We start from the raw sequence: 21,528 nt of genomic DNA on the forward strand, positions 1-21,528 counted from the left end.
TTGCTCTGTTATAGGAATGTCAGCATGGGGTCTCCAGTAACATGGGTATTTCACACTGCAGCCCAATAATGGTCACTGCGATGAGGAAGGTGAGCATAAGATATTTATTTTTACTCAGGGGGAGGGGGGGGGGGGGGGACTACAGCATAAAAGAAAAGGTTATCCAAGTAGTGGACAATGCCTTTAAGATGTAAAATATGAGGCCAACAAGGTTTAACTCTTCTACACATTTTGGGTAAAGGCATGCTTTAGATTACTCTAAGTAGTATTCCAACAATCCAGAAAACCGAACAGTCCGGCTCTTACTGAAAAGAAGCCGCACTACAGCAGTATGAAGCCGGACTTTGAATTTTTACAAAAAATGTAGAAGTATAAGGAAATGAGACATTATTCGGTCACTTAGATGCTAAATTATGTTGTAAACAATGATGTAAATATTTACCAGTAAATGGAAACCTGACCGTTCTATTCCTTCCCTACGTAGATAATGCAGTGTGAATGTGACACCTAGTGGACATCTAGAGGTTTGCACAGATAGAAGATTTAAAAAAAAAAAAAAAAAAAAAAGTGCTTGACATTTGCGTCCGCTTGATCGATTTACACAATATAAAATGTGCGCCAATAGCTGATATTTTAATTACATTTTATCATCAATTCTTATAAGTTGCTCACATTTCATTTCAAATGTTTTAAAAAAAATTAAATTGCCAGAATTTCCCAGGATAAGCATAAAGCACGGAAAACATCTGTGAAATAACTTCCGGCCTTACAATGTGTAGGGGGGTTTTTTTGTGTGTTTTTTTAGGTGCATTCAAAACTTCAAAAGTGTAATAAAAGCCAAATTCGGTCAAAATTTACATTTTGATCTGAAGCTTTTGTCCGCATAGAAAACAACAGCTTTTACTTTACACACGTACCAAGAAAAGGGGCTAAACGGGGCTGAATCGGGCTCGTATTGCCTTTATTAGCCATGTGCTGATGAGGTGCAAGAGAACTCAGCTGACACTTTTATGGCTCATCAATTATTTGCAGCAGAGGACGCTTTATGGTTCTACATAACAACATTAAAGCTTAGGAACTACGGTTTGCCAAGTCCTTGTGTTGATTAGAATACGAGAAAAGATTTGGTTTTACAGATCTCTCCTTGAGGATCGATTGAAAATTATCCAATTTCTGACAAAAGCAGGGAACATAAAGTAGAAACGACCACCTTGGCCCACTGATCCCACACCAGGGGAACGTAGAAAGCATCAGGGGGAATATTTCCCATATGTAAGACAAGACTAGAGTAAATTCTCTTCCTTGGAATTGTTCATTACTGTTTCTTCGTAAAACACCACATATGGAAACTTGAGAAACAACCTAACCTCCATGTCTCCATACATGAGGTTTTATGTAATGGTGACAATAAAGGATATCAATGGAGAGATGTTTGAGAACTTCTTCTTTTCTGTCTCTCTTTAAGACTAGTGATTAAATAAGACCTCACCCAACAGAGGTGGTAGTGTAGTGTGTTGTGTGGACCTCACCCATTAGAGGTGGAAGAGTAGTGTGTTCTGTGGACCTCACCCATCAGAGGTGGTAGTGTAGGGTGTTGTGTGGACCTCACCCATTAGAGGTGCAAGCGTAGTGTGTTGTGTGGACCTCACCCATCAGAGGTGGAAGTATAGTGTGTTGTGTGGACTTCACCCATCAGAGGTGGTAGTGTAGTGTGTTGTGTGGACCTCACCCATTAGAGGTGGAAGAGTAGTGTGTTCTGTGGACCTCACCCATCAGAGGTGGTAGTGTAGGGTGTTGTGTGGACCTCACCCATCAGAGGTGGAAGTATAGTGTGTTGTGTGGATTTCACCCATTAGAGGTTGTAGTTTAGTGTGTTGTGTGGACCTCACCCATCAGAGGTGGAAGTATAGTGTGTTGCGTGGACTTCACCCATCAGAGGTGGTAGTGTAGTGTGTTGTGTGGACCTCACCCATCAAAGGTTGTAGTTTAGTGTGTTGTGTGGACCTCACCCATCAGAGGTGGAAGTATAGTGTGTTGTGTGGACTTCACCCATCAGAGGTGGTAGTGTAGTGTGTTGTGTGGACCTCACCCATTAGAGGTGGAAGAGTAGTGTGTTCTGTGGACCTCACCCATCAGAGGTGGTAGTGTATTGTGTGTTGTGTGGACCTCACCCATCAGAGGTGGAAGTATAGTGTGTTGTGTGGACCTCACCCATCAGAGGTGGAAGTATAGTGTGTTGTGTGGACTTCACCCATCAGAGGTGGTAGTGTAGTGTGTTGTGTGGACCTCACCCATCAAAGGTTGTAGTTTAGTGTGTTGTGTGGACCTCACCCATCAGAGGTGGAAGTATAGTGTGTTGTGTGGACCTCACCCATTAGAGGTGGAAGCGTAGTGTGTTCTGTGGACCTCACCCATCAGAGGTGGTAGTGTAGGGTGTTGTGTGGACCTCACCCATTAGAGGTGGAAGCGTAGTGTGTTGTGTGGACCTCACCCATTAGAGGTGCAAGCATAGTGTGTTGTGTGGACCTCACCCATCAGAGGTTGTAGTGTAGTGTGTTATGTGGACCTCACCCATCAGAGGTGGCAGTGTAGTGTGTTGTGTGGACCTCATCCATCAGAGGTGGCAGTGTAATGTGTTGTGTGGACCTCACCCATCAGAGGTGGTAGTGTATTGTGTGGTTACATTTTCATAGCTTTTTCCTTCGATTTGACTCCTAGTATCAAACATTAAAGGGGTACAGATGTAGTTTTGGATGGCATCATTCAACTTACCTGTTGGAAAAAAAAAATCTGAGTGCAGTGTATTTGCAAAAATAAAAAAACAAAAAGAACCCCCCCACACACACACACAATTCTGCAGCTATTTGTAGTTTTTTAGTCAATACAAGTCTTCAGATCAGTACGATTACAACGACAGCAAGCAAAAAGAAAAAAAAAATCACTTGTATCCCCATTTTTATCTTTTGGTTGTTGAAGTTGTGTTATGGCTTCTTTTTTGTGTGGTGAGTCGACATTTTTATTGATACCATTTTAGGTATACATATGACAATGTGATTTCTTGTTTAAATGACAAAAGCTATACTGCTCTTTTCTCACAAACCTATATATCAATCTGCTCAGCTACCTCTGCTCTATAACATGGTGCCTACAGATTGGACTGCATCTTCAAGGTGACAGGTTCTCTATAAACCAGTAACAACACTGATGTTAGGGGCAGATGATGGCTGCACAATACAACTATCATGTGCCAAGAAAAATGCAGAGCCCTTTATAGTACTGCAAGTGTCGGTTAGGGGTTAAAGGTTGCCGCAGTGACGTCCCAGCACTGCAGCGGGACGTCACAGTGCTGCAAGTGTAAAATGCACAACCACTGAGGTCACCACCCACTAAAAAAAAAAAAAAAAAAAGTGATTTATTCATATGCTCCATACAAAACGCAACTCATGCGATGGTCCTGCACAATGTTAATTTCCAAGTCACGTAAATGTACCATTTCTTGCAGCAGCTCGACAACTTGTTGAATGCAGTCATTTACGTCACATGAATCAGTTTTTAATACCAACTCTGGTGCTTCCGGCTTCTCATATTCAGCATCAATGCCTGTAAAACCTAAAATTGAATGTAGAGAAAAACAAATGAAGCATATTTTCCTGAATATGACAAATGTCTACTACATCTTCTAATCATAAGGAAGCACTCCCACCAAAATTTCTATCCTCTTACTATATTGCTGTCATCAGATTACATAGCACTGTTTTTACTTACAATTGCTTATTTTGCCTTTCTACCCAAATTCTTCTCTCTGCTCTATGTAGAAACAGGAAGTCTGTTGTCCCTGCAGAAATCATTCCCAGCTTCAACTCCTGACCTAGCTGCTCTGCTCCTCCCTCTTTCCAGGGACCTTGCAGTGATTTATGAGTTATACAAGCTCTATTGACCTCCTGTTTGTACATAAAATATAACTATGTCTTGCTACTTTTGCACACTAACTTTTTGATAATGTTTTACTCCACTTTTTATCCAGCAGTATGATGAGAAAACCGCACTTTATTGTTTTTTTTTTTTCACTTTAAATAGTGTGACAACAGTAAAATTAGTTTGTATCATTCCAGGAGCGACAATACAAAAGATGTAATTTTTTTTATTTGAAAAAAAAAAAAGGAGATTTTATATGCATAATATTGTTCCGTTATTTTTCTTGTTTTTAGACTTTGATCAATTTTATTTTTGTATTTGGTCCCTTTATGGGACTTGAAGATTTTGTTGTATGATTTCACTTCTATTACTATGTATTACGTATATACTGCAGACTATTAGACCTATCAGTTTTACACTGTCAACGCCTGTTAGACCCTGCTTATGGCAGGCCAACCCAGATCGCACATCACGATCATGCCACGGGGTCAATGTTGTACAGAAGGAGAACCTCCCCCTCAGCTCTTTCACAAAGTTTTAAAGACTGCGTTGACAAATGATCATGTTAATTATAAAATTAAACTTACAGTGACAACACTGGCACCGGCCCTGGCTGTTACTGCAAAGGCTCAGCTGCCGGTTAAGGTTAAGCCGAGCTCTCGCAGCAATTGTGCCAAGCTCAGCTACAGGTATGTCCATTTGGTGGAAGACCTAGGAAGAATGGACATCCCAGTATGTCCTACGTCAGATAGGGGTTAACCAAAGTAACACATCCATCAAATGGACAAGAAATGTTAAACAGAAATTTGTAACAATGTTTGGGTTAATAGATATTTCATCTTGCTTTATACAAGAAGTATTTTGTTATGAAGAAAATAAGTTTCACTTAATAAATCACAGCGCGTTTCTAAAGCACCTAAAGGAGGCAGTAATGCTATCACATCCTTGCGAAGAAATCTGGAGTTATAAGATTTCCAGATGAAGCTTTACCTTTGATTTCCCCAGCTCTTGCCATTTTATATAGGCCTTTGACATCTCGCTGTTCGCAAACATACAGAGGGGCATCCACAAACACTTCATAAAACGGCAGGCTAGCGGCCTCGTGAATTTGCCGGGCATTGTTTCGATCCTGAATAAAGCAAAAACAAGGAAGAGAGTTAATAAGCGATTGAGGTCTTTATAAATACCAGGCAGACCTTCAAAGTTACAGAAAGAAATAATGAAATCTTTGCTTCGTTAAAGACTTCAAACGTAGAAAAAAAATGTAATGCCTTTAATGCAGGGGTGGGCAATTCATTTTCCCAAGAGGTCGCATAAAAGACCGGGACAGCCTGATCGGCTCTGCTATATCGAACGCATGTGCATAAAAAACGCAAACAAAAAACTAAAACAAATGCATGTACACGCAGCGTTTTTTGTTGCCGTCATGCGTAAGCTGATGCAGATAAAAAACGCTGCGTTAGCATGCGTTTGCGGATGATACGCTGCGCACAAAGAAGAAAATGTGAAAACTAGCCTTAAAACAACATGGACACACCTATCAGGCATCATAACCACCAAGCTATAGAACCATATGAATCCAGATAAGAACGGCATAGGAGATTTTATGTCTCAGTGCCACACACACATGGATCTGAGTGCTTGGCGCTCTATAGTGTCAACAGGAAATTGAGAACCTTCCTAAAAACTCAATGGGTTTATGGAGGACAGCACTAGAAATAAACTCAAGACAACTAGCACAAGTGAGCAACAAATGATGCATATACCAATGTGATGAATGTCCCAACTGATCTACTGCGCAGGCTTAAACCCCGCAAGTCAGATAATCACAGAGTCTGCCTATGGTTACAAGATCAAGAATGGGAGTACCATTAGGGTATGCGAAAAATGGATGAGATATTGATTCACTGATCAAGCTGACAAGAATCTACAGCAAAGACATCGGGATGTCCTTCAGACTGGAGTAGTGCGGCTGGATGGTAATGAAGAGAGGCAAGGTAGTCAAGACTGATGGAGTGGAACTACCAGCAGGGCACAAAGCAAATGTACAGACCTGTTACAAGTACCTCGGCATCCCACAGGAATATGGTAACCATGATCGAGACGCAAAGAAAACAGTAACATCCAAATACCATCAAAGCGTAAGACAGATCCTGAAGAGCCAGCTCAATGGGAAGAATAAAATCTGTGCCATCAAAATATATGCCATGCCCATTATCAGATACCCTGCTGGCATAGTGTGCTGGCTAAAGGAAGAGATGGAAGCTGCAGGTGTGAAAACCCGGAAGCTTTTTACAATGCATGGAGGTTTCCATTCCAAGACTAACACCCAACGTTTGCATACCAACAGAAGAGAGGCTGGTCGAGGCTTGATAAGTGTGGAGGTGGCTCCATGAATGAAACAGAGCATCCAGGAACATATCAGAAAAATGGCACCAAAAAGATGAGATGCTGAGATAGAACCTCATGCAGCAACCACAACAGTCCTGGAAGGAAGAGCCTGAAATACCATGGCAAGCAGTTGTGGAGACTGGAAGCGCTATAATCCGGTGGGACTTCAAGATCCAGATAAATAAGCATGTGTTGGCTAACCAACCAGACATCGTGATAGTAGATAAGAATCAGAAGACAGCAATGGTAATAGATGTGATAGTACCAAATGATAGCAATATCAGGAAGAATGAATATGAGAAGCTGGAGAAATACTAGGGCCTCAAAGAAGGACTGGAGAAGATGTGGAAGGTGAAGGCAACAGTGATTCCAGTGGTGATACGGATCACTGCTCCAAGTACTCCTTAGGCTACTTTTACACTAGCGTCGGTACGGGGCCGTCGCGCTGCGTCGGCCCAACGTACCGACGAATACTGTGCAAGAGTCGCACAATGGGGGCAGCGGATGCATTTTTCCAGCGCATCCGCTGCCCCATTGTGAGTTGCGGGGAGGTGGGGGCGGAGTTCCGGCCGCACATGCGCGGTCGGAAATGGCGGACACAACACAGCAAAAAACGTTACATGCAGGGTGGATAAAAATCAATGTTTTTTTTTTAAAAAAAATCAAAAAAATCCGATTTTTTTTATTTAAATCGGATTTTTTTTATTTAAATCGGATTTTTTTCAATAAACTGCTTTTTGAGGAAAATATTTTACCATCCAAAGGTTCTTCCATCATGAGATAAAGCTGAGTTGTTTAACTCAGTAGAATAAAGGCTGTATATGTGTAACATTCACAATGCCATGTTCTTCCAGAGGTTTCTGTAGGATTAGTGGGCAGTTTCTCTCGTATATTATCACAGACGCTCGCTTTACTTACGCAGTTCTCAAAACTGAATTTGACTCCGCAGAGGTCCCAGCCTCTTCTTCACGGCAAAAATGTTACAACATAAACAGAGTTGAGAAAAAGACCTTAATCCTATTGTTCAACTTTGAGCACAATACTGCAGCATAGCCACAGACAGACAAGTCTGGATCTGTTTGTGTGTACGATCTGAGGTTTATTACATTCTTTCCTTATAATGGCAGCAGGCCGTAAAAGAGACCGTTTGGGAATATTTTAATGAAGCTCCTTCGCCTATCGGTAAGGCAGGCATGCGTGCAAAATGCAAACGATGCAACAAAGAGATGCAAGGCCTGGTGGCGCGAATGAGGCAACATCATGAGAAGTGCGGTGATCTTCATCACCGCACTTCTCATGATGTTGCAGTATTGTGCTCAAAGTTTCACTTTCATTTTCTTGTCTGCTTGCCCTTCCTCCTCCTCACACTTAGATTCACATTCTTCTTGTGTTGTGCAGATCTATTCCACTCCAAACAATAAGAAACATATTGTCTAACTTCTTGGACTTGGCACTGAAGGGGTTGATTCTGTATTCATAGTTTTGTAGAACAATAGGATTAAGGTCTTTTTCTCAACTCTGTTCGTGTTGTAACATTTTTGCCGTGAAGAAGAGGCTGGGACCTCTGCGGAGTCAAATTCAGTTAGGTAGAAACTTTGATTTAAATCACTGATTTAAATCAAGCCTTACTGACTAGTGATTTAAATCGTGATTTAAATCAGTTAGATTTAAATCAAATCCACCCTGGTTACATGTAACGTTTTTTTCTGCCGATGGTCCGCCACATCACGGTTCAAGATGGTTGCGATTTGTGGCAAAGCGTCGCAATGCGTCACTAATGTTAGTCAATGGAGAAAAAAAAACTTATCCTGCAAGCAATTTAGCAGGATGCGTTTTTTTCTCCTAAACGACGCATTGTGACATGCAGTGCAAATTATATTTACTAACACAAGCATAACATTGACAATTAAATTTTATTCTGAACAATAATACAAAAGCCCTTAAATTTTATCAACGCAGGTGCTCAAACTGTTTTCCATCACAATTTGCACAGCTTTGAAGTTGGCCTCTTACGCTTTGACAAACATTTTTGCACAAGTCTCTTTGAGTATTAAGTTCTTGAATTGCATCCCTTATGTAATTTTTCAAATCACTGACACCTTTTGGTTTTCGACTATAAACTTTGTCCTTGAGTACTCCCCAAAACAAAAAATCCCTTGGGGCCAAGTCTCGTGAACGTGCCGGCCAATCCATTTATTAGGAAATGTTTAAGCACTTAATCCCATTGGACGTACTATCCCGTCAAGGTGACCTGGGACTTAATTCCCAGTGACGGGATAGTACGTCCAGTGCGATCAGTCGCGCTCACAGGGGGATCGCGGCTGATCCCGGCCGGGTGTCAGCTGACTATTGCAGCTGACATCCGGCACTATGTGCCAGGAGCGCTCACGGACCGCCCCGGCACATTAACCCCCGGCACACTGCGATCAAACATGATCGCAGTGTTCCGGCGGTATAGGGAAGCATCGCGCAGGGAGGGGGCTCCCTGCGTGCTTCCCTGAGACCCTCGGAGCAATGCGATCGTGTTGTTCCGAGGGTGTCTTACCTCCTCCTCCAAAATGGCCACGGGGCTGCATCCGGGTCCTGCAGGGAGGTGGCTTACCAGCACCTGCTCAGAGCAGGCTCCGGAAGGCTCCCTGCTGTGCATGTCAGATCGCTGATCTGACACAGTGCACAGCAAAGTGTCAGATCAGCGATCTGTCAATATAATGTGATGCACAAACCCCCATTTTCTCCTGTTACCCTTTGTAAAATAAAACGAATTGGAGCTGAAGTAAATTTTTTGTGAAAAATAATTAAATGTTCATTTTTTTAAACATTCCAAAAATTCCTGCGAAGCACCAGAAGGGTTAATAAACTTCTTGAATGTGGTTTTGAGCACCTTGAGGGGTGCAGTTTTTAGAATGGTGTCACACTCGGTTATTTTCTATCATATAGATCCCTCAAAAGGACTTCAAATGTGATGTGGTCCCTAAAAAAAATGGTGTAAAAATGAGAAATTGCTGGTCAAATTTTAACCCTTATAACTCCCTAACATAAAAAAATGTTGTTTCCAAAATTGTGCTGATGTAAAGTAGACATGTGGGAAATGTTATTTATGTATTTTGTGTGACATATCTCTGTGATTTAAGGGCATAAAAATTAAAAGTTGGAAAATTTTCGCCAAATTTCCGTTTTTTTTCACAAATAAATGCAGGTCATATCAAAGAAATTTTACCACTATCATGAAGTACAATATGTCACGAGAAAACAATGTCAGAATCACCGGGATCCGTTGAAGCGTTCCAGAGTTATAACCTCATAAAGGGACAGTGGTCAGAATTGTAAAAATTGGCCCGGTCATTAACATGCAAACCACCCTCGGGGCTTAAGGGGTTAATCAAGATACTCGCGGACTACTCTTGAATAATGTGGAGGGGCCCCATCTTGTTGGAAATAAAGGTCATTTGAAGTAGGCTATTGCTGTAACTGGGGAACAACTTGATTCTTTAGAATTTCGAGATATTTATCTCCTGTGACTGTTCCATCAAAAAAAGAAAATGGTCCCAAAACACCAAAACTTGAAATACCACCCCAAACATTGACACCAGGCTCATTTAGTTGTTGCTCTAATGTTAAATGCATGTTCTCATTATACGAGTAAATACAATTATGTCTGTTAATATGGCCAGATAATGTAAAAGAAGCTTCATCACTCCACATAATGTTATCTAAAATGACTGCATTTTCTTCAGTTTCGTTAAGCATAATCCCACTAAATTGCAGCCGCCTGTCTGGATCATCCTCCAATAAACCATGAATTAGACGTGGACGATAAGCTTTCTACCCAATAGATTTCAGAATTCGCATGATGGAAGCTCGTGAAATTCCTAATTCTGGTGGACTTTTTTGGACTCTGAACAAATGTTTCAGCAACAAGCTGTTTATTATTTTCTGTACAGGCTGTTTTTGGTGCATTAAGGATTGAGCCAGTGGCATCGAATTTGTCAAGGATGCGGTAAATGGTTTCTCTCTTTGGGGCTTGAGTACCAAATGTTTCAACCCAGTTTGCTCTAACTGTTTCAGCATTTTGAGATTTCCAATACTCTTTTAAAATCCATTTTCTTTTATCTGTATTTAAATTATTTGCCATTATGGGTTATCTGAATTATCTGAAAAGAAAACAGACTTGGGGGAGATTTATCTGTGAAAACTGAGTCAGGGCAACTGAGTCAGTTTCACTTTTACACCATGTTTGATAAATCTCCCCCTTCATAACCCTATTACACATACTGTCCAACTACTTTTGGACCACCCTGTATATATATTGGTAGTACTTGAGGGCTGGTTAGTGGACTAGGGCTGCAGATTGGAAATATTTATTTAGAATCACTTTATTAGTGGATTTTCATGTACATGATAGGACTAGGACACCAAACAGATATAATAAACATGAAAGGACGGGGACCTAAGTCTAGAAACTATTTACCTTTGCATATGGAGATATGAAACTAGTAATGCACACAAGGCCAGCATCAGCAAACAGCTTGGCAACCTCGGCAATGCGGCGGATGTTTTCTTCTCGGTCTTCTTGGGTGAAACCAAGATTTTTGCTCAGTCCATGACGTATGTTGTCCCCATCTAAAGTATAGCAAGGAATGCCATGACACACCAAATACTCCTCTAGCGCCATGCTGACTGTGGTCTTTCCAGCACCAGAAAGGCCTAGGAACACAATATAAGAAGAATAAGAAAGCTGATTAAAATACAAAATGCTGGCGACATTATGGTCTATTAGCTATTTTCTGAAATATATCAAATTCAAAGGCATGTGGAGCAAAGGAAAAAATGGTGACAATGGTAAAACTGACAAGAAAAGCTATTTTAATAGACATTTTTTCCATGCAATCCAAAGACAACAACTCTAGGCAGCCACTTAGCCTTACTTGCTGTAGTAATACAGATAACTATATATATCTAGGACACAGCTGACAGCACAACCTCCCAATCTCTTAGGCTAAGTTCACACTAGGTGTTTTTGCAGTGGTTTATTTTTATTCAAGCTTTCAGCTGCGTTTTACAGTACCAGCAAAATCTATGAGATTTCACAAATCTGATGCACACAGATTGTTTCCTCGTCAGGATTTTGTGCTTTGCATGTTTCTTTGCATGATGGAGCATATCACTTCTTTCAGTGTTTTTTTCAGCGTTTTTCACCCATTGAAATGAATGAGTAGAGAAAAACGCTTAAAACGCAGCAAAAAAAAAAAAAAAACACGCAAGAAGAACCAAGGAAGACATGATTTTATTCTGCAGCTTCTTACTTGCCAAGAGATCAGGTTTTGCTGCAGAAAAAAAAAAAAAACACGCTGAAAAAATGCCTAGTGTGAACTTACCCATAGCCTTTAGACCTTGAACTTGAGCAGTAGAACTTCTTGCAATATTAAACACAACGAAGAGAGGAAAGTATTGGAAACAGACTGTGCGAACTTATAGGAAAGGTAGAAACTGTTCTTGGAGGATTTCTTAAGTTTTAGCGGTGTTGCATCTTTGTACTTTTTTTCCCACATAGTGTGGAATTTATCAAAGCTTTTCTGCAAAGTTTATGGTGTCAAAAAACTGCAAATTTGATGCAGAAATGTGTAAATTATTTTGCAAGCTTAAGTCATTTTTGCCACTTATAAACATTAACTAGATGGTGGCCCGATACTAACGCATTGGGTATTCTAGAATATACATGCCCGCGTAGTATATTGCACAGCCCGCGCAGTATATTGCACAGCCCGCGCAGTATATTGCACAGCCCGCGCAGTATATTGCACAGCCCGCGCAGTATATTGCACAGCCCGCGCAGTATATTGCACAGCCCGCGCAGTATATTGCACAGCCCGCGCAGTATATTGCACAGCCCGCGCAGTATATTGCACAGCCCGCGTAGTATATTGCACAACCCGCATAGTATATTGCACAGCCCGCGTAGTATATTGCACAGCCCGCGTAGTATATTGCACAGCCCGCGTAGTATATTGCACAGCCCGCGTAGTATATTGCTCAACCCGCGCAGTATATTGCCCAGCCCGCGTAGTAAATTTGCTCAGCGCGCGTAGTATATTGCACAGCCCACGTAGTAAAGAAGAATTAAAATAAAAAATTGTTATATACTCACCTTCCGTTGGCCCCTGGATCCAGGAAACTTTTATCGACGCTCCTCACAAGCTCCGGTCTCAAGAGTGCATTGCGGTCTCGCAAGACCGCTATGTCTTGAACTCGCGAGATCACAATGCATGGAGTGGTCACCGGAGTGTCGTGAGGAGCGGGAAAGGCGCCGGAAGGTGAGTATATGATGATTTTTTTTATTATTTTTAACATTAGATCTTTTTTACTATTGATGCTGCACAGGCAGCATCAATAGTAAAAAAGTTGGTCACACAGGGTTAATAGCAGCGTTAATGGAGTGCGTTACACCGCGGCATAACGCGGTCCATTAGCGCTGCCATTAACCCTGCGTGAGCACTGACTGGAGGGGAGTATGGAGCGGGCACTGACTGTGGGGATGAAGGAGCGGCCATGTTGCCGCCGGACTGTGCCAGTCGCTGATTGGTCATGGCAATGGTCGTGGGCGTTTTGCCACGACCAATCAGCGACTTGGATTTCCATGACAGAGGCCGCGACCAATGAATATCCGTGACAGACAGAAAGACAGACAGACTGAAGTGACCCTTAGACAATTATATAGTAGACTAGATTGTGGCCCGATTCTAACGCATCGGGTATTCTAGAATATGCATGTCCCCGTAGTATATGGACAATGATGATTCCAGAATTCGCGGCAGACTGTGCTCGTCGCTGATTGGTCGAGGCAACCTTTATGACATCATCATTGCCATAGCAACCATTATGACATCTACGTCAATACTGTGCCCGTCGCTGATTGGTCGAGGCGAATTCATGGCAGACTGTGCCCGTCGCTGATTGGTCGAGGAAACCTTTATGACATCATCGTCGCCATGCTGTGCCTGTGGCGGCCTCGACCAATTGTGGCCCGATTCTAACGCATCGAGTATTCTAGAATATGCATGTCCCCGAAGTATATGGACAATGATGATTCCAGAATTCGCGGCAGACTGTGCCCGTCGCTAATTGGTCGAGGCAACCTTTATGACATCATTGTCGCCATGGCAACCATTATGACATCTACGTTGATACTGTGCCCGTTGCTGATTGGTCGAGGCCTGGCGGCCTCGACCAATTAGACGCGGGATGTCTACGTCCTTTATGACATCATCGTCGCTGTGCCCGTCGCTGATTGGTCGAGGCCTGATGGCCTCGACCAATCAGAGACGTGGGTTTCTACATCGATACTGTGCCCGTCGCTGATTGATTGGTCGAGGCCGCCAGGCCTCGACCAGAGACGCGGGATTTCCAGGACAGACAGACAGACGGAAAAACCCTTAGGCAATTATATATATAGATGTGTTAATTATTATTTTATTCATTTTTTAGGTGTCAACCAATGCAATAGCTTGAAGCCAGAAATAAGAATTGAAAAAACAAAAGATAAATTGTCATTCCAGTAATTTTCTGCTGCAGCCAATCTCAGGCTGTTGTGGTCCTGTTACCTCAGATGCTGGAACAGACTACAGAGTAGCCTACACTGATTCCATATACCGTATATGGGTGAAAGCAGGAGAGTTGCTTATTTTCAGAGACTTCAAGTCAATAAAATTGGATATGAATAGGCAGTCAGTTCAGCTGCAGCCCGAACTTCCTCTTCATGTTCAATTTGTGCGAATGCGGGGACAGTGACAGCAGCACTGATTTGGCGATGGGGTCACATGTTGTAACAACCGCCGAGAGTCCCAGGACCGCAAGTGCCGATGATGATAATGTAATGGACTATATTTTGTGAGTTACTAAAGTTGTTAGCTAAATTGAAGAAAAAGTAAGGATGGACACATCTATACAATGGATTATCCATTTACTGCTAGAGGATCTAATAAACAATCTGTTGCATAGCACTATAGTGTGATCACAGCAGTACTTCTATTTGCAGCTATAAGAATTCCTAAATTATTTCTACTTATAGCCAACTCCATTTTACCACTAATTTCGACTAACACCATAGCAGATTCTATACAATAATCGTCATTTAGTGCTCATAAACATGGGTGGTCGTCCATATTGATGTCACAGCCACTGCCCATATTTAGAGCGTATAACCAATTAATAGTGTACCGGTTAGCCACACTGTGCAACCCCGAAATCCACTTCTTGTTCCAAGAACTTGTCCTCTCTTGTTCCTGCTGACATGGTGAGCTTGGTAAGTAACATTGGTCGCCCGCTGCATTCCCTATAGAAGGGGAAAAAAAAGGTTTCAGAAAGGATTCCCACTATGTATACTGTACATGGGAAGTGAAGATTGAAAAAACTTCTACAAACAAAATGCAAAAAAAAAAAAAAATAATTAACATATAATTGAAAAATATTAAACCAGGGTATTTTAAAACTTCCCTGTACTTTTACAGTACAATACTATTGTAATATTATTGGTATTTGAAACATACAAAAATAAAACTTTTTTTTGCGCCACAAAGAATAAACTTTCACAAACATAGAAAAATTCTACCTTTCACTAAAAAGAAGAAAGCCAACAAAACTATTATGCAATGATTTAAAACCAAACCCACCATTTTTCAAAGAGTCAACCATACAATGTTTATAGGAGGTGTCAGACTGGTCCGAATGAATCAAAAAAAAAAAGAAGAACAATTGGACATGACACTGGATCCTTTTGTTCTCAGTAGCTGCCCCACATATATCTCCCAGAGAATTACCATATTTTTCCTCTCCCTGCTGAGAACACATGCATACTCGGACAAGGTATATGGTTGTCTTAACGGTAATATTACAAATTCAGCTCAAATGTGTGTACCAAATGGCACAGATAATAAGTGACCTGTTTAGTGTCAAAAGTAGCATTGCTTTCCTGATTTTGAAATATTACAAGGGAACCTGTCATGTTGAAAATGGTATCTGATCAGCAGGCAAGATGTTAGTGAGTAGGGGGAGCTGATCAAATTAACACACATTTTTCTGTAAAACTTGGATTTTAATCCTTGAAATCCCTGGTGTTTGTAGGGATTCGAGTCCAGTGGGCAGTCCTACTGGTGTTTGACAGTCTTCCCTGTATGACTGTGCATGTAGAGACCTTTCCCAGCGCCTGCGCACTGCAGTACTTTGCTCTGCCCTCAACAGGGTAGACAAAGTACACCTGCGCCGGAGCCGCAGCGTGACTACAAGAAGAGGATGTCATCGTAAGAAGATGGGAGGCTCCGGATCGGACCGCGACGCCCATTGGACCGGACCGCAGTAGGAACGCCCCTGGGTGAGTATAATCTAACCTCTCTTTCTCATCTTTCAGGATACATCGTGGGCTTATCTACAGCATTACAGAATGCTGTAGGTAAGCCCCTGATGCTGGTGGGCTTAGCTCATCTGCGATTTTGGGGGTGATAGGTTCCCTTTAAGGGGTAAATCGGCTATGGTTGGTGCCAACACTAATCATGGCTGATGCAGCAAGTTATCAGCTGTTGTGTACAGCTGATAGCTGTTGGACTGTCACCCATAGGGGATGCTAATCTCTTATATCGCAGGTCAGTTTTAAATCGTATTGGTGGTCACAAGGGATTAGTGAATAAAAGTTCCTTTGGTGCACATTCTGAACATTTTGCAGTAAAACGGAGAGCTTATTCAAAGAGCAGTTAAAGCATTTTTTTGCAGTAAAATCCCAGTAAAAAATGTGTGAATAGGTTCTAAAGAGGGAAAAGTGATGCATGCACATGACCCTCTACAGTAGATCATGGGTTTTTGCTTACTATCAAATGTTTCACAACTTGCATAAACTACACTGGAGCGAGCCACAGACATGGAAGCCACCTGTTTAATTCACATACTACTTTCTGGAGTGCCAACCTGGTTAAGAGAATCCCATACTTCTGATGTATGAGGCATCCAGAGAGGTCTACACAGGACACCATTAGTATTTGCCAGTCCCTGCTCCTCAGCTCCAGACACCACTCTTCTAGTCAGTCAATCATTTTTTTGTTCATGTGGTGGGGGGCCGCACAGAATGGCATTGTGGGCCGCATGTTGTGTACCCCTGATGTACTGGATACTGTTGTAACAACATCCCACAGAAAATGAAGTCGGGGAGCAGAAAACTGTTCTCTTTATTCACGTGTCCACGCCTGGTTGTAACGTACAGAACAGTAAGGCTACTTTCACACATCAGTTTTTTAGCAAACGCCGGAGGCCGCCGGATCCGTCGCTGTCCGTTTTTTCGACGGACACAAATATCGTAGTTACTCACCGATAACGGTATTTCTCTGATCCCATGACGGCACCACGGTCTAGATCTGGATGAAGCCTTAATGAACCTTTTTACCAAGTGATTCCCTGCCAGGTCGTGGTTGTAAAGGGCCCCTAATGCTGCGATTTGAACTTTTAGGCTAGGTTCCCATTGCGTTAATGGGAACGCGCTAACGGACAGCGTTGCACGGCGAAATTAACGCCGTGCAACGCGTCCGTTAGCGCGCCCATTCACGGCAATGGGAACGCGCAGCACTAGCGCGTGCTATGTTCGGCACGCGCTAGCGACGCGCCGGTGTTTTGTGGCGCGCCGCGGGTGCTGCTTGCAGCGTCCGAGGCGCGCCCGCGATCCGTTCCCCGCTTTCGCAGATCGGGGATCTGCGAGAGTGGGGACGTTACCGCGACCCCGGAACGCGGCCCCGGTAAAAACATTGCGTTAGCGCAATCTGCTAGCGCTAAACGGATTGCACTAAACGCAATGTGACCCTAGCCTTAGGGTACTTGTTGCCAAGTCTTTTTCTAGCCCTTTTTGGAGGAATTCCAGAATCTCCTGAATTGGGATCTCCTCTGATAAACTGACACCTGAACTATAGAGGAATTTTTTCCAGACTTTGCCATATGCTCTCGTAGTTACTGGTTTTCTACTGGCCAATAGAGTTGAAACTAGATTTGGAGAGAACCCCCTCCCAGTTAAAAGTTCCCTCTCAAATTCCATGCGGTCATGTGCAAATTCTTTATTTGTGGATGGTTTACTGGTCCCTGGCACAGGAGATTTGGGATATCTGGGAGGACCCAAGGCACTGATATAGACATTAGACGCAGCCATGGGAACCATGTTCTTTTTGGCCAAAATGGGGCTATCATTATTACTCTTGCTCTGTCCTCCTTGATCTTCTTCACAACTAGAGGAACTGGAGCTAATGGAGGAAAGGCGTAAGCCAGTTGGAAATTCCAGAGAATTAGAAAGGCGTCCAGGGTCACTGGATTCCCCCGTGGATCTATTGAGCAGAATGCCTGAGTTTTCCGGTTTTGACTGTTCGCGAACAGATCTATATCCGGGGCTCCCCAACGATCTACTATAAGATTGAATATTTCCTGGTTTAACTCCCATTCTCCCTGCTTTAGTTGTGTTCTGCTTAAAAAATCTGCCTTCTGATTTTCTGTCCCTTTGATGTGAAGAACTGTCAGGGATAGCAGGTTGGCTTCTACTTGTGACAGAATAGATTTCGTCACTCATCAGAGGTTGTGACCTTGTTCCCCACTGATGATTCAAATACGCCACTACTACCCTGTTGTCTGTCAGAACTCTCACATGATGGGAATGGAGGGAGGTTAGAAAGTGGTTGAGGGCATACTTTACCGCTAGAAGCTCTTTCATATTTGAAGTGAGGAGTTTTTCTTCCCCTGACCATGGACCTTGAGCCACTTGACCTTTTAGGTGAGCTCCCCAACCCCATGGGCTTGCATCCGTGGTCAGGGTTACTGAAACTGGCCATACCCATGGTACTCCTTTTGTGAGATTGGCCGGGTCTGTCCACCAAACTAAAGAAGCTATTGTTTGTGAAGATATTTTTAATCGCTTCTCTAAATCTCCCTTTGAACGGCATTCTGCTTCTAATATTTCCCACTGGAGATCTCTGGAATGACCCTGGGCCCATTGGACCGCCGGAATGCAGGCCGTCATTGACCCTATGAACATGGCTTTCCTCAAAGTAACTACTGGGGAATGTCTTAAATTGTCCACTAGTTGTATCATGTTGGACACTTTCACTTCTGGAAGACGACATTCTTGTTTTGTTGACTATTATTAACCCCAAGTATTGTTGTATCTGAGTTGGGATAATTGTGGATTTTTCTAGATTCAATAACCACCCCAGTTTTGAAAGGGCTGCCATCACTTTGTCTAGCTGCTGACTGCAATGAAGAGAAGATCTGCCCATCACTCGGAGGTCGTCCAGATAAGGGACAATCAATACATCTTGCTCCCTTATGTGGGCCATTACTTCTGCCATTAGTTTTGTAAATACCCTCGGGGCTATGGCAAGGCCAAACGGAAGCGCTCTGTATTGATAATGTTTCAGCTCCCCATGCATCATTACAGCCACCCTGAGATATTTTTGGAAGTCTGGATGGATCGGCACATGGTAGTATGCGTCTCAAGTCTATGACAGTCATGAAACAAGACGGATGAAGGGTTCTGACACATGACTTTATTGTTTCCATCTTGAAACTTTCTGTCACTAAGTATTTGTTCAACCTCTTCAGGTTTATTATTACTCTGAAAGTCCCGTCCGGCTTCGTCCGAAGAAAAAGGGGAGAGTAGAAACCTGTTGCTTCCTCCTGTTGTGGAACTTCCTGAAGGACATTCTTTGTTAGGAGATTGTGGACTTCTTTCTGGATGCTCAACTGTTCGGTCTCGGATTTCCTTTGTGGTGTTATTACGAATTGATGGTGTGGCCTTGTATGAAATTTCAGCTTCAGGCCTGTCTCTATTATGTTCAAAGTCCAGTTGCTCCCTGATACTTTCTCCAAGCCTGGGAAAAAATATGTCAGTCTTTCTCCTACCTGGGGCGCACCTTCATTGGGGCTGTTTTTTATTATCTGGCTTGTTGAACATGAATTTTTTATCTTCCCAGCCATCTTTTTGATTTTTTGGCGGACGTCTGCGCATGAATTTCCTCCCTCGAAAGGGCCGCCTATAGGACTAGTTGGGAAACCCTGGAAAAGCTTTTTTCTTATCTACAGCTTTTGAAAATATCATCCAGTGTAGGTCCAAACAAAAATTCCCCCTCACACGGTATGGAACACAATTTTGCTTTTGTTTGCAAATCACCCGGCCAGCACTTCAGCCATAGTGCTCTTCTGGCTGCATTTGAAGCTGATCTCGTTGTCAGCCTGACCGAGTCCATGGAGGCGTCTGCCAAATATGCTGCAGCTCCCCTCATGACTGATACAGAGTCCGATATAGACTCCCTTGGAGTTTTATTTTTTTAACTGGGTCTCCAGGTGATCTAGCCATACCATTAAGGCTCTTGCTGTACATGTGGCAGCTATGCCAGGTTTTAATCCTCCGCTAGCTGCCTCCCAGCATCCCTTCAAGAACCCGTCAGCTTTTTTTATCCATGGGATCTTTAAGGGTTCGCATATCCTCAAAGGGTAGAGCGAATTTTTTAGAGGCTTTCGCAATAGCGACATCCAATTTTGGCGCTTTACCCCATGAGGAACAGGCTGGATCATCAAATGGATACTTCCTCTTAGGGGTTAAGAGGACTTTTTTATCTGGTCTCTTCCACTCTTTCTTTATCAGCGCCTGTATCTTTTCATTTAACGGGAATACCCTACGCCTCTTTTGTTCCAGGCCCCCAAACATGAGGTCTTGTGCGGTTTTTTTAGCACGGGTATCTGTCAGCCCCATGGTGGTCCTAACCATTTTAATTAACGCATCCGTTTCCTCAATAGGGAAACAGTTACGGCCCCCTTCTGAGGATGTAGCGGATGAGGCTGAGGAGGACGTAGAGCTATCCGAACTATAATAGATACTATCTTCCTCACTGGAACTGTAATTTGGGGATTTATCTCTGCGTTTCCTTTTACGGCTTTTTACCCCTTTTAGCGCATCTTCTACTTGGGTTTTTATTAAGTCTTTGAGCTCAGATGCAAATCTTGGGGTTTCTTCATTTATGGTATTCTGTATGCATAAGGCACAGAGCTTTTTTGCCCATGTGGCTGCTAAATCTGCCAAGCAGAGTGGGCACACTTTATTTTTGGTTTTCCCCTTGCACTTCTTTCCGTAAAAAAAATACAATAAACCCCTATTTAGCATATATACTTTCACGGAGGTCACTTACCCTCCTAACGTAAGGGAGATACCGGTTCTGGTCTTGGGGAAGCCTCCTCCATCTGAACCGCTGTTCTTCTCCCAGATCCACTAGAGCAGTGGTCCCCAACTCCAGGCCTCGAGGGCCGCCAACAGTGCAGGTTTTCAGGATTTCCTTAGTATTGCACAGGGGTTGGAATCATCACCTGTGCTGATGATCACATTACCACCGATGCAATACTAAAGAAATCCTGAAAACCTGCACTGTTGGCGGACCTCGAGGCCTGGAGATGGAGACCCTGCACTAGAGCCTCGGCTGTGCTGGGATCCCGAGCTGTGGCGCTGCGCAGGTTGGTCCTGCTTTTTCTTTTGCGTGTGCCAGCGCTCCTGCGAGTCTTCTTTCCGTGGGGTTTGCGGAGTCTCTTCCACCGACTGCTCTCTTCCACTCATCTTGGTGGTATTTTTTGAGCAGCGGTGACAGATTCCCCGCCGCTTTTATGTTGAAAAAACGCGACGCAAGGCAACTTCCGGTTTACCCAGAGGTACCCTGCGCCGCCCCGGAAGTGACCCCTGCGCGCCGCCCCGGAAGTGATCCCTGCGCATTAAGCGCCGCAGGACCTCGCGCGCATCATCAGCTGCCGGCTTCAGGGAGGGACGGAGGGATCACTGCAGCCGCCGCTGCCCATTCTTATGCCTCCCGTAGGTGACCGCCGTCACCACCTCCCATGGGCCCTCAAAAAACCGGCGGTGCTGCACCAGGTAGCCGCCGCTACCTATTACCGGCTGCTTTTTTGAGGAGAAGAGGCAGGCTTGGTTCCTCTTCCCCGCACGCATCTACAGGGCCCGCCGACCCCGGAACCGTGCCTTCAGGGGAGACATCCATCTGTGACCGCGGCAGGGCCCCCCGCTGCCTGGACTCGGCCCGATGGTCCCTGGTATCCCGCGATGATCTGGTAAGCTGTGGGTTCCCTGTTAGGGACAGGAAACCGAACTGAGGTGGAGGAGAGGTCCCACCTTTTTAACCTGTGGGTTTCCTGTCCCTGAGGGCAGATCCCTCT

The 21,528-nt window shown here is 43.5% G+C and overlaps 1 protein-coding gene across 2 annotated transcripts in view; it reads right to left on the reverse strand.

Moving 5' to 3' along the window:
- Positions 1–21,528, reverse strand: part of PAPSS1 (3'-phosphoadenosine 5'-phosphosulfate synthase 1) — a 116,466-nt gene that overhangs the window by 71,634 nt on the left and 23,304 nt on the right. For both annotated transcript variants that reach the window (XM_069743725.1, XM_069743729.1), the window contains exons 2-5: positions 14,521–14,635; positions 10,775–11,010; positions 4,906–5,044; positions 3,491–3,609 (exon numbers count right to left, since the gene is read on the reverse strand). In XM_069743725.1, coding sequence (XP_069599826.1) covers positions 3,491–3,609; positions 4,906–5,044; positions 10,775–11,010; positions 14,521–14,635 — 609 coding nt within the window. The remainder of the gene's footprint in view (positions 1–3,490; positions 3,610–4,905; positions 5,045–10,774; positions 11,011–14,520; positions 14,636–21,528) is intronic.

The sequence above is a fragment of the Ranitomeya imitator genome, chromosome 1 (assembly GCF_032444005.1).
Source record: "Ranitomeya imitator isolate aRanImi1 chromosome 1, aRanImi1.pri, whole genome shotgun sequence".
NCBI classification, from domain to species: domain Eukaryota; kingdom Metazoa; phylum Chordata; class Amphibia; order Anura; family Dendrobatidae; genus Ranitomeya; species Ranitomeya imitator.